General features: G+C 35.1%; 3 protein-coding genes across 3 annotated transcripts; all 3 read left to right on the top strand.

Annotated features, from left to right (window-relative positions):
- The first annotated feature begins 126 nt into the window (after positions 1 to 126).
- On the top strand, positions 127 to 4,129 carry LOC149737406 (uncharacterized). The gene is made up of 7 exons (XM_089874213.1): positions 127 to 304; positions 761 to 880; positions 1,273 to 1,329; positions 1,906 to 2,028; positions 2,614 to 2,730; positions 3,167 to 3,245; positions 3,510 to 4,129. The coding sequence occupies exons 1-7, from the start codon at positions 212 to 214 to the stop codon at positions 3,587 to 3,589; spliced, it is 669 nt and encodes a 222-aa protein (XP_089730339.1). The 5' UTR covers positions 127 to 211; the 3' UTR covers positions 3,590 to 4,129.
- A 21-nt stretch (positions 4,130 to 4,150) lies between these two features.
- On the top strand, positions 4,151 to 11,544 carry LOC149737404 (uncharacterized). The gene is made up of 9 exons (XM_089874206.1): positions 4,151 to 4,361; positions 5,024 to 5,146; positions 5,681 to 5,737; positions 6,278 to 6,397; positions 6,774 to 6,887; positions 7,054 to 7,126; positions 7,464 to 7,525; positions 8,161 to 8,859; positions 11,170 to 11,544. The coding sequence occupies exons 1-8, from the start codon at positions 4,284 to 4,286 to the stop codon at positions 8,203 to 8,205; spliced, it is 672 nt and encodes a 223-aa protein (XP_089730332.1). The 5' UTR covers positions 4,151 to 4,283; the 3' UTR covers positions 8,206 to 8,859; positions 11,170 to 11,544.
- Positions 8,752 to 11,018, top strand: LOC149737405 (uncharacterized). Its single transcript, XM_089874197.1, has 2 exons — positions 8,752 to 8,859; positions 9,874 to 11,018. Exon 2 carries the CDS (start codon positions 9,876 to 9,878, stop codon positions 10,866 to 10,868), a length of 993 nt encoding a protein of 330 aa, XP_089730323.1. The 5' UTR covers positions 8,752 to 8,859; positions 9,874 to 9,875; the 3' UTR covers positions 10,869 to 11,018.
- Positions 11,545 to 13,327: the final 1,783 nt, after the last annotated feature.

Raw genomic sequence — 13,327 nt, 5'->3', positions numbered from 1 at the left:
TCTTTTAATCCATCAAAATAAATCCAATTCAACAGCGTATTTAATTTAAACTAAATTAACGCTTTTGACGTCGAATATTAAGTTTCAACTCTTCAGTGACGTCACACAGGTCTGGGTTTATGTAGATAAAGCGTCTTGTGTTGACACGGTCTGTGCGTTTGTGTGCGTATGTACTTTCTGTACAGTCCTATATACTTGTCTAAGAAGTATTATGGAGGAAGGCCAGCCACAAATATATCTTCCCCAGTCAGTTATAAACCCAAGAATCGGCAGGAAATATTCAAAGTATTACAATCTTACTGGTGTAAGTTGGTTGTTATTGATAGGATTGTGTTGTTATGCCTCGAGCCATTTATATAAAATAACAATATCTATCAGTGTACCAACCAAAATAGTGACTGTGCAAACGCTTATTTCCAGTTACTGCCTATAGATACAGCGTATAGCGAAACTTGTGTTTTAAACTAACGGTGTCTATACCACGAATTTGAAAGAATGTTATTAATTGCTAAAGCACGATTACGAAATATGGGCTATTATGTGCTAACAGTAACCATCTTACCCAACTGTAACGTATACAATATAGTTATTAGTTACCACAAGTAAATATTCTTTGTTTACCATCAAATGGGACGATAAACCTAAATGAAACTTAGCATGATGGGCCATCTTACCCCAACCTATTATATAAGTTATAAACGATATAAAGTAGTTTGAACTTCTCGCCTTTTAGTCACAATGTTGTTAATTAATTTCGCAGTGGTCGCAAATATTAATCGGGTTTCTCTCAATTCTCTTCGCTTCCATAGCCCTGGGGTTGGACAGTCAAAACAACTTCAACATTCTTGACACAGGGTCTGGGATATGGTGCAGCGTATTTGTAAGTTATGTCAATTAATACCAAATTATGGTGTATATGATTATAATGAATAAATGTAACTTATTTATTCTCGCATAATCGGGAAACGACAGTCGTTATAACACGGGTGTTCTGTTTCATACACCTCGTGATTGCTTACCAGTTACCACGTCTATAACTTATTTATTCATGCATGGCGGGGCAACGTCAGTCGTTACAACGCGGGTGTTCTGTTTCATACACCTCGTGCTCGTTTATATGACCAGTTTTGTTTACCTCTAACCCAAACAAGCTTTAGCCAAAAACGGGTGCGCTATAAGCACTGTACCGGATACCCCATCATTAACTATGATCGGGTATTGTTTTTAATTTGTAAAAAAACTAAGTTACCATATGTTTAACGAACGTTGTAGTTTATTGGATCTGGAGTTTTGGGAATATTAGCAGGAGGACAACCGGAGTTCACACAGGTGAGCGCGTTTGTTCCGTTTTTTTTAGCGCTACATCTTATGGTAAAGTAGGGGAAGACGGGACATTTTTAGCACACAATATCCAAATGTTTTTACTGTGTTTTAAACAATTAACAACGGTCTAAGGGAGTCGTGAGGATACGGTTTTATAATTCTTTAAATGTTCTTTGTTTACTACCACATGGGACAATAAAATAGCATGAAAAGGTGTCCTATCTTTCCAACGTACTGTATAGGTAAAATATATAGAGATTTCAGCATTGTTTGCAAACCTTATGTATTTCGGGACTTAACGGCAATTTCCTAAACTCAGTGGTGACTATAATGGGTTATCCAATTGTCAGCCATATGTTAAAAAGCAATCTACCAAAAATTGCATACGTGGTAGGCCTAACTCGTAAGTGGACACGGGGTGTATGAAACTGAACACCCGTGTTATAGCGATTGTTGTTTCCCCGCTATGCGATGATAAATAAAGTTACATACATATTGGTAACTCGTAAGCGGGCACGAGGTGTATATGAAACAGCCACACAAGGACAAATACGTATCATTCATATATATCCATCCATCCAGATAAATAGAGCAATGTTTGGCGCCATGGCATCCACCATCTTCGGTATCATGATGTTCGCCATTGAAATTGCTTCAGCAGCAAGCTACAATCCAAACCTGTCTATTGTTTCCAATCCTACGGTGGTAAGTGGGACATGCTAGCATTGTTACCTTTCAAGATTATTATAGTTACATACGTGGTAACCATTGTGGAAGTGTGTGTCTGTGGGCAAGACACATAACAAAATTGGTCAAACCCAGTGGTGACTAATGGGTTGTTTAAATTCTAATTGTTGGTCATGCAGAAAACCTATCACCACAAAGTTACATACGTGGTAACTCGTAAGGGAGCACGAGGTGTATGAAGCAAAGCACCCGTGTTATAACGACTATCGTTGTCCTGCCACGTATGAGAATGTTACATCCATGCATTATTGTAACGACCGCCAAACAGACCTGTTTTACAGTTTCATATGGACAATTAGATTGAATATAAAGGAATATTTTGTTAATGCAGATTTTAAAGAAAGAAATTAAAGTGATTAATTTGAATAAATAAATATAACTTATTCTTATAAAATAAATATAACTTATAACTTCTTATAAAGCTCATCTTCACGTGGCTAACCACTGTTTAACGGCGCTGTATAGAATTTATCATTATATAATACATGTTAAACGATTTGTGTGAGTTTAATTGCTATTTTTAAATTAACTTCATTTTTACAGGGAGGCGCAATTACCGCTCTTCATTCTATTCTCGTTCTACTCGCGTTTTCTGAGGTTGTTGTAGCGCTTTCTCAGTTATATTATTGCTATGGTATTGTATACAACAAGTTTTACACGGTGAGTCGTATTTGTGATTCAGTACAGCTTAATAAATGTTAGAGGTAGTTCTATACACTATAATAGTGCGCTACGCAGTAGTTAGCATGTACAGACCATAAGCGTTCAAGACTCGTCGCTGCTACCATTGTGAGTGTATATGCCTACTTTGACAAGACACTTACCGGTAGTTGTTCCATCCCAGTAATCATTAATGGGTTGTCCAAACTGTTGGCTGTACAATAAAATATATAACTGTTCACAGAGTTGTGTTCTAACGACTGTCGTTGCCCCGCCATGCAAGGATAAATAAGTTACATACGTGATAACTCGCAAGCGGGCACAAGGTGAATGAAACAGAACACTTATGTTATAACGACCGTCATTGCCTCGCCATGCGAGGTTAACTAAGTTACATGGCACATTTATTCCCTCATTCAATACCTTTTACTTAAAGGGTTCAGCGGGTAGGAGCAATCTATACACAACAACAGGCCAACTAGAACAAAGGATAGCTGAAGAAAATACATATGATGGTAAGAATGCAATGCTTCACATTTACTCCTTATATTGTATAGGATGGGGGAAGATAGGACACCGTTTTACTCTATTTCTCGTGCTATTTTTAGTAAACAAATAACATTTCCAGAATTTTAAAACCGCATCCTCAGGACTCCCCCATATATAGACCGTTGTTAATTGTTTAAAACACGACTGGGATGTTTAGATATTATGTGCTAAAGGTGTCCCGTCTTACCCCACCTTACTATATTCTTGTAAAAACCTTTATTATTTTCCAGAAATTCAAATAAGCAATATCTCAGGCGCAAATGGTATAAACTACCAAGAAGGGGGTGATTCGGTGGTGCTGTTTTACTAAACACGACTAAATGGAACAAATGTATATCATCGGTTCTATAGCCTGTCGAACCCTGGCGAGGGACTTGTATAACCTCGCGCATGCATTTACGATTCTATTCTTTTGTATTTTTTACAATTTAAGCCAGAGTTGCCCCAATACTCCAGCACTAAGGGCAGATTTGGCCTATATCACTCCAACACCCAACGATGTATAGGCTATACGTGGCAACACGTCGTTCATACAGTCTAACTCCGTTCTTGAATTCGTCCCGGTCTAGATATGTACGATCTATACAATTTTGCAATTAGAGGATTCGGCCTTTTAAGATCGTTTTGTCTTAATAGTTTAAGTTTTGCTTTTGTAAAATATGCGAGTTTCTAACACGTTTATCGTTTTCTACTTCTTTGCAACTGCTGTCATTTCCTACTTTAACCATAATTCATATTTCACTTTTTATTAATTGACAATCTTAATTCAATTGTAATCACGACACTGTGTTAAATGCACGTTACATATTTCGCTCCCCTATGTAAAATACACTTCATGCAGTAAACAGTATTGATTACGGGTTTTCCCCATCAGAAAAACAAACCAAATATCTTGTGACCAAATATTTACATAAATACTTTAATAGCAGGTATTTTGCAATCGTTGTTTTTGTGTGCTTTAGTTTATCTCTACTCTTTTGCTCTTTAACGTTTAAGAAGCAGTAATGTATCATGAAACAAGCGCATACCAGAAACACGAGACGCCCGATTACAAATATTTGCGAATATTCCTTGGAGTTGGGGTAAGTTTTTAAAGTTCATAGGTTTAATTCTATTCGCTTAAAACTTAAATTGAGAGTAAAGAGTTTTCCTTTATACATCATTACTAAAACCAAGCTGTTTATTTATATAGTCACTATAACTAAATTAAATTAATTAAAAGTTATATAAATAATTAAAAATGATATAGTAGGGTGGGGAAGATGGGACACCTTTTTATTCTATTTTCTATTGGTAGTAAAGAAAGAACATTCAAAGAATTACAACCTGACCACTCCCATAGACTGTTGTTAATTGTTTAAAACACGAACAGGACATTCGGATATTAAGTGCTCAAGGTGTCCCATATTCCCCAACCCTACTGTGAATAAATGTTTTACAAACGAGATCTAAATGTGTAATTTAAAAATCAGAGGAAACTAGATAATTAAATGTGATTAAATTTATCTCATTAAATTTCCATAATTTTTTGGGTTTCGAATTCTTACTATTTTCCTACTCCTATAACCAAATGTGTAATATATAGGTCTGTAATATATATATATATATATATATGATTTGTGATATATAGCTTACTCTTTAATACTACCACAGTAAATTTCATAAGCATTTTTGTGACCAAAGAGACAAAATAAATTTTATTTTAATTCATTCATTTCATTACAGTACTTATGTGTTTTAACAGGTTGTTAAACTTGTGGTCGGTTGTGTCTCAGTGTTGCTTGGTGTTTGGGCTGAATACATTCGGATAAATTCCGCTCATTCTGATTACTTTGAAGTGTATTCCCCACTATGGTGCGCCCCGTTTGTAAGTTTGTGGTTTAAGTTGGTTTACCAAATATTTCAAATGATTTCAAAGACAAGAGTATGTAGAAAACTACTGCGTTTCTATAAACATTTTAATATTGGTTGTTGTTTTGTTAAATAAACAATCTTGTTCCATTTTAACCAATTCACATTCAGTATTCGGATATTATGATTGAATGAATGCAACTTACTTTATCCTCGCATGGCCGGAAAACGACAATCGTCATAACACGGGTTTAACACCTCGTGCCAGCTTACGAGTTGACATGTATGTTACTTTGTGGGTGATTTTTTTGAGGATTTTTTAATTTTTTGATTTATGGCTGATAATTTAGACAACCTTTAGTGACCACTGGGTTTGAACAATTGCCGTTAAGTGTCTTGCCCAAAGACACATACGATACGCCCATAATGGTAGCAGCGACGAGCCTTGAACCCATTACCTCTGGGTTACAGGCAGGCACGCTAACCACTATGCCACAGCGCCGGACATTAAAATATTGTGTATAATTTTAATGTTTAATTTATTTTCCAGTTCATTGTAGCGGGAGGCAAAGGTGTCAACCTTAGTTGTAAACCTAGTGATAAAAAGGTTTGTTTAACTAGCAATAAATGTTATTCATGTATTAAAAATAAGTAAATTGTTTTGTTATTGCTGATTGGATTTTGTATGTATTAGGGCCGTGTTCCTAAAAATATTAGTCTAAAAATGTTAGTAAATGATAAAAATGTTGTTGCGTAAATTAAAATCTTCATCCGTTATTCTTTATTTTAGTTTGAACCCCCCATTTTTTCCACACCACTGGCTATGAATAAAACAATCATTAAAACACGATATGTGTAAAAGATGTGGGAAAGTCTCAGTTAAAAATCATGGCTGTTAATATTCTGTTACTTCTGCTACCAGGCATCGTATAAATAATATATTAGTGGCTCATCTGGTATAAAAACGTAGTATATTTCCAACATAATTTCCCTGATGAAGTTTCGCCGTATGGCAGACGAAAAGTTGGATATACACTACGTTTTTAATATACCAGATGAGCCACTAATATATTATTCATGGCTGTAAGCAATCAAACAGGTGTTTGTTACATTTTAAAAAGTGTTTTATAAAATAACTCGTTTACAGATGTTTACAACTATGATCCTGGCCATTGTATCTGGTATACTGGGTTTAGTAATGTATGGCTTTGAATTGGTGGATTCAATACAAATGGATGATGTGTATTTTGTATTGGAGGATGACCATGTAAGTTAATTGGTGTGGATGTTTATGAAATAGGAGCATTATATGTATGAGGATTTTAAAAGACAGATATTTAATCATATAAGGTATAGTAGGATGGGGGAAGATGGGACACCTTTTTTATTTTATTTTCTTGCCCTACTTGGTAGTAAACAAAGAACATTAAAAGATATTTAAAACTGTATCCTTAGGACTCCCATAGACTGTTGTTAATTGTTTAAAACTTGATCAGGATGTTTGGATATCCTGTGCTAAAGGTGTACCGTCTTCCTACACAGCGCTATACATTCAAATACAAGAAATCTGCTTTTCTTACCACCATATCCTGACTTAGTTACATAAGATTAGTATATGTGATGTTAAGCATGGGTATTATCAGGTAGCATTAAAGATACTTCATGGGATCCTGACAGCTTTGGGTTTTCTAAACTTCTTGTTTGCGAAAGTTCTTGTTGCGTTCTGTGCAGTGGAATATTGCAAACAAAGAAAGAAGGTTTTAAATGTTATATTGCAACAATTGTGCTGCTAATTCCCTTTTCTTCAATGTTTTATTTGATCTGATTTTCGTTATAAATATTCTGTTAATCTGTAAAGCAAATTAATATTATTCTAGGCGTCAACAGTTTGTACATTTAAACAGTTTATATTTTTACCAACAGCAACGAACATACATCGAAAGTTCAAGGACACCTTTGCTTGGTTATGGTGATTCGTGTAGCAGAAGATCATTCGGTATTTAGTTTGAATATGTTTGTTAACCCACGTGTGTTTTAATCTTTAATAAATTTTGATAATATAGATATATATTAAATGTTTATTCAATATATTTAAATTTTTGTAATATATATAGAGGTTGAATGTTTTGTGATTTTCTGTAATATATATATATATATTATACAAATATATTACTAAAACTGTATTCTATATATATATTTCTAGTTTCATATTATTATAATAGTTAATCTATCCTATGTTACAATATTTGATAGCTTGTCTCCATAGAATACTGAAGAAGTATCTTATATTTATTATTAAATATAAACTTAATGTGCCATGAAAATAATTACAGATCCGAATCATATAGGTGTAGAGGCTTACCCATACACCAACTATACTTCATCGAGAGGCCAGGTAAGAATTATTTAAATAAAACAATATTATTAATTGTTATCAGCGTTCAATTAGCTCTATGATGTTTATATGTCAGTTTTATGGCTTGTTTATAAACTGAAGTATACGCACATAAATCATAAATTTTTTGGTTAGTTTTTAACTTCTGGCTCACTGAAAATGATTTTAGTTTTTAAACCAAAACATTTAAAAGTGAAGACAATAGTTGTATATACATGGTCTGTTTGCATTAAAATTAAATTTTATCCTTTTCATGAAATACCTTAAAATTTTTGGCTTTTTAGTTAGTGTTAAACAACTTACACTAGCAGGTAGTGTCTGTAGGGTGTAACGGTCACGCCTTTTATTCAAAACCTTATTTTTTTCTTTTTATTAAGGAGCTTTTTAAACAACTGTTGTTTTACCGTTATTACCGGTCTTTTCGCTTTTGTAAACTTTCCTGTTCCTTGTTAAGGTGGCTGTACACATTATCCGGAATCCGTCAGTTTTGTCCGGATTTCTCCGCATGCGGAACTCGGTAATGGGCTTGCATATACGACTTCGCAAGCGAATTCCCATGCCGGATACTGTGCACAGCCACCTTTATCATGACCAAACAAAGAGACAAAAAAAAATGTATTTGTTTATTGATTTAGGCGGGTTCCTATGCAGGAAGTATTCCATTCAAATCAGATGCATAAAAGTGAAGCTTCCAACCAAGTTAATTGTTAAAATTTATTATAGTGTTGTTTCAGTTGTTAATAAATAATCAATGTGCAATTTACATTTATGTGTTTTATCTGTTAACGTGGGTGGTGCTTTAATTTATAGTTTCAATGTATGTCATTACATTGTATAGTAGGATGGGACACCTTTTCATTCTATTTTCCCGTCCAATTTGGTAGTAGACAAAAAACATTCAAATGGTTATGTAACCGTATTCTCACGACTTCCATAAACCCTTTTTAACTGTTCCAAAACACGAATAGTATATTTGGATATTGTGTGCTAAGTATGTCCCATCTTACCCCACTGAGCTATTATATCTAATTTCATCAAAACCGGAAAGCTGCAGCAACTTGTAATGAGTGTTTACTGTGCATATTTAATTTAATCATTAAAATGTGTTTGAAATTTTGTGGTGAAGAGTAAAAAATTATGTTTAAAATTTCGTTGCGCAAAAAGCACATTAGCCCAAACGTGTCCACTGGCGCCGTAAAAGAGTTCTCCGGTTTATTTACCGGGCCGGGCTCACATGAATTGTCGAATTTTGACCGTTACTGCAGAAGTCAGCATGTGAATCTTATCTGCCTTTTTATCCTAAGTCCTAGAAACCAAAATTTTGCTAGAAACAGGTGAGATTAGGTATTTTATAACTTATAACGTATACGCTTTGAGAAAGTTCCTTTTTATAAATATGGACATTCGTGTAAAAAAAACATGGGACTATACAAAGAAGACGGAAAAAATTTTCCGCTAGAGGCGGTAATTATTTAAATTAAAAAATACGGAAAAACGAACAAAACAGCACTACAAAGTGTTAATAAGTGTAAAACAAATTAATTAAATAATAAAAATACCTTTCTAAATACATAAAACACTAGTAAGAACATATTTCCCACATTAGGTCGGTTATATACGCTGTTTCGTTATGTTTACTGTCGTCGAGTCTGTGGTGTAGCGGTTTGCATGCGGTCGTGAACTTTCTTTGTTTCATTTTTACCGGATTCGAGTCCCGCACAGTGGAATACTTTTTTTATATTTTTTTTTCAAGTTTTTTTTGTTTGACGAGTTTGGGGTTAGGAGTTAGGGGTTAGGGGTTAGTGTTAGGGGTTAGAGGTTAGGGGTTTATATCTTATGTGTATAAACCGTGAAACTAACTGCTCCCCATAAAATAGAGAAACGAATTTGTCATCGCCTCCTAGCGGAAAATTTTTTCCGTCTTCTCTGTATAGCTCCATGTGTAAAAAAATGTTACTTTGCAAGTTATTTCGACGTTTAATTGAACACATATATTGAGTTTAAATCATGGAAAGACGCAGTTGGCAGTGATAGGCGAGGCAAAGAGACTAAAACCGTATATATTGGTCTAAAATCACATATTGTATTATTACGTTAGGAGTGATATGTCACCCAAATTTTGAAACAGGATGACAATGACATCATGTGTTTTAGCCAGGCACTACAAACACAATCAATAATAGCATTTGCATAGGTGATAAAACAACTTAGTTTGTTAATACATTGTTGGCAGTTATTTATAATTTAAGTTAGTAATGCAAAATAATTCTTTCAACTTGCATATGTTTTTGTGTAACATTTGTTATGTATAGAATATAGGTAAATTAACTACCTTACATATTGTTAAGTAATGCCAAAAGAATCTTCCAAGAAAACTGTTGGGCGACCAAATAAAAAGGAGAAGTTATGTTGTGAATACTGCGATAATACATATTATCAACCTTATTTACTTGTGGACCATATGAGAACACACACTGGTGAAAAACCATTCAAATGTGAAGTTTGTTTTTCTCGCAAAGGAACATTAAGAAAGCATGTGTTTATTCATGCCACAGAAAAACCGCATAAGTGCTCGTTTGAAACGTGTACAAAAGCCTATAGTTCAATTGCCATGCTAAATAGACATGAGAAAACGCATACCGCACCTAGACCCTACAAGTGTGCTATTTGCGACAAGGACTTTCCTGAAAAGCTTCATCTCAGTCAGCATATGATCACCCACACTAAAGAAAAACCTTTTAAATGTGAAACCTGCGGAAAGGGTTTCACGAGGAATTTCAGTTTAAAAGTCCACCAAACAGTGCACACTAAAGTAAAGGCGTTCAAATGCCACGTTTGCGATAAAACATTTCCTGGCCGAGGTAACTTAGTGGTTCATCTGCGCATACATACTGGTGTAACGCCTTACACGTGCCAGTATTGTCAAAGATCTTTTAAACGGCTTGAACATTTAAAGCAGCACTTTGTGACGCACCAAACTGATAAGCCGCATAAATGTAGCGAATGCGATCATGTATTTGGAGATGTAATAGCTCTCAGGCGTCATCAAAAACTTCACACTGGTGTAAGGCCGTTCAAATGTGAATATTGTGAAAAAGCTTTTGCTCATTCGAATATTCTGAAAGCTCATCGTCGAATCCATACAGGGGAGAAACCTTACAAATGTGATGTCTGTGATAAAGCGTTTAGATGTTCCATTACTCTTGTAGTTCACCAAAGAATCCACACTGGAGAGAGACCGTATAAATGTAGCATTTGTTCCAAAGCTTTTGTCCAACAGTCTGCTGTGCGAAAGCATGAAAAGACCCATTTGCCTAAATCTAAGAAAAAGAAAAAATCTTAGGTTTAGGTAAAATGTTATTCTGACGTTATTTTTTTAATTCGTTTTGCTTACGAGTTACAATGTATGTAACTTGTGACTGATTACCTTTTTGAATTTGCTGTGTGGTTTAAACGACAATTTATACAACCTTTTAGTGACCACTGGGTTGGAGCAATTGCCGTTAAGTGTCTTGTCCATAGTCACATAGCTTAAAATGGCAGCAGCATTGAACCTCGAACCCGTACCATCTGAACTGAGGGCAATAGTTGCACCTTATGTAGAACACTTTGTGGATATTGTTCACTGATTGTTTCTTTTTTAGGGTTGTAATGTTCCCGGTTACAATAGGAGCGCTCCAACAGAAAAAAATGAACCCTTGCAGAAGAAATACATTTTTTGAGAATCACATTTTTCTTATTATATATATTATATGTAGTATATGTATTTTTATAAAGTTTAAACATATTATCATTGAAGACCCGATCTGTACACTGTAGTGGATGTTTTATGGCTGCGTTTGGGTTTAGCAACCACGCTGTCGTCTGACACTTATACTCTAGTAGTTTTTACCCGTAGCAAACTTAGTGTATTTTAAAGACTGTGTTTTGTTGCTAATTCCCTTCTCTTTATTGTTTTAGTTAACCTGATGTCCTGATCATCATTACTGTTTCAAAATAAATAAATGAAATTTGGGTTATGTTTGTTTATTTATTTATTTTATTTTAAATCAATTTCATTGTTTTAAATGTGCTTTAAGTAGAAATGAAATACCAATATTTTCTGTTGGTATCTTAGATTCTACGGATCAAGTTTTGTGTAAATAGACCGTTGTTAATTGTTTAAAACACGATTTGAATATTGTATTAAACGTATCCCGCCTTCCCCAACCTACTAAACAACTTGGTGTTAATGTGCAAGAATAGGAATTTACTTCAACCTAGAAGTTACTTTATATAATCACACAATAAGAACCAAATAATTTAGAACAGTTATTAAAAGTTATTATATAGTTCAGTGGTTCTTAAACTTGTTTGTATGCTTTACCCTTTTAACAAAGATTCTTATCATATTTACCCCCAATATGTAAGTACACGGAATTTACCCCGAGTAGACCATATACACTAACAGTGGGCTGTAACATTATATGTACTCTAATTCTAACACGTATTAAAGTATCTAAGGTAACATAATGTATTGGTCAACTCGTACTGACTACGGAAGTGCAGAACAGCGGTTTCCGTGTAGGGAAAACCCCTCATACCATACTGAAGTGTCACGTCTCAAAGTAAATAATTGATTAGCAAGGTAAACGTTGTACTCTCTATCTGGATTGCAATAAAAATACAGTTCTCATGTTTTTAACTATATGGGGTATATTATGTGCTATTTAAGTTATTTTGGTTGATTGGCGCTTTTAGATACACGTGCCTGTAGGGGGTGCGGTAATGTAGGGTTCACCGGTAGCGCCCATCTCAACGCATCGTGGCGGGGATTGCAGTAGATCCGTTCGCATAAGGCTAGAACCCATCGCAACGTAACGACTCCATAACGCTATACGTCGACAACTCATTTTATTAGCGAACAAACGGGCGACATCAGGCTAGGGACAATCGTGAGAACAGCAAGAGTGTAAGAGAGCTCCTACTGCCCTCACAACACAGAAAATAGGAGGGCTTTTATAGCACGAAACACATGTGCGAAAGCAGTAACAGGAAAGAACGTTTTACACTGAAAAGTGGCGTCTGTTCGCCGAACGGGCGGACTGGGCAGATAGTTTCCTGCCTTGTTGGAAAAACGCAAGATGTGTCGCTCAATCATAAACATAGTTACGCCAGATGGAATAGTTACGTAACACGACTGTTTAATGTTCGGTCTTTATGCATTAAGTTAATAAAGGACGATTTTGGATGCACGTTTAGAAAAGTCGTTCAAAAGGCAACTTTATTGGTAATCCTTTAGCTGGTGGCCACCTGAAATTTTGGTTTCAAAATGTTCCTTAGGTCTCACTGATACTCATTGTATAATTTTTTTTTGAAAAAACCCGGGCGCTCGTGTCGAAAATTAACTTTGAAAGTGCACGAAATCGTGCTGCGTCACCGTATTTTCCACATCAGCCGTTATGAATTAAACCAAGGTTGGATTATTACGTCATAGAATGCGTATTGTTACGTTTGATTCCTACGTTAAAACAGTGGGGAAAAACAAGGCTATACCGTCTTATAACGTATGTAATATACCACTAATGTGACGTAACAGACCGCGATTGTGACGTAATAAATTGTTAACCTTACGCAAATCAGACGAATTACGGTGACACAGCATGTTTTTGCGCATTTTTAAAGTTAATTTTCGACACGAACGCCCGACTTTTTTGAAAAAAAAATTAGACAGCAGGTATCAGTGAGGGCTATAGAACATTTTGAAACCAAAATTTCAGGTGGCCACCAGCTAAAGGATTACCACTTTATTTTTAGCTCCTG

This window comes from Ciona robusta, chromosome 3 (genome assembly GCF_009617815.1).
Source record: "Ciona robusta chromosome 3, ASM961781v2".
Lineage (NCBI taxonomy): Eukaryota > Metazoa > Chordata > Ascidiacea > Phlebobranchia > Cionidae > Ciona > Ciona robusta.
The sequence above is the reverse complement of the archived record's forward strand: the minus strand, read 5'-3'. Positions and strand labels throughout refer to the sequence as shown.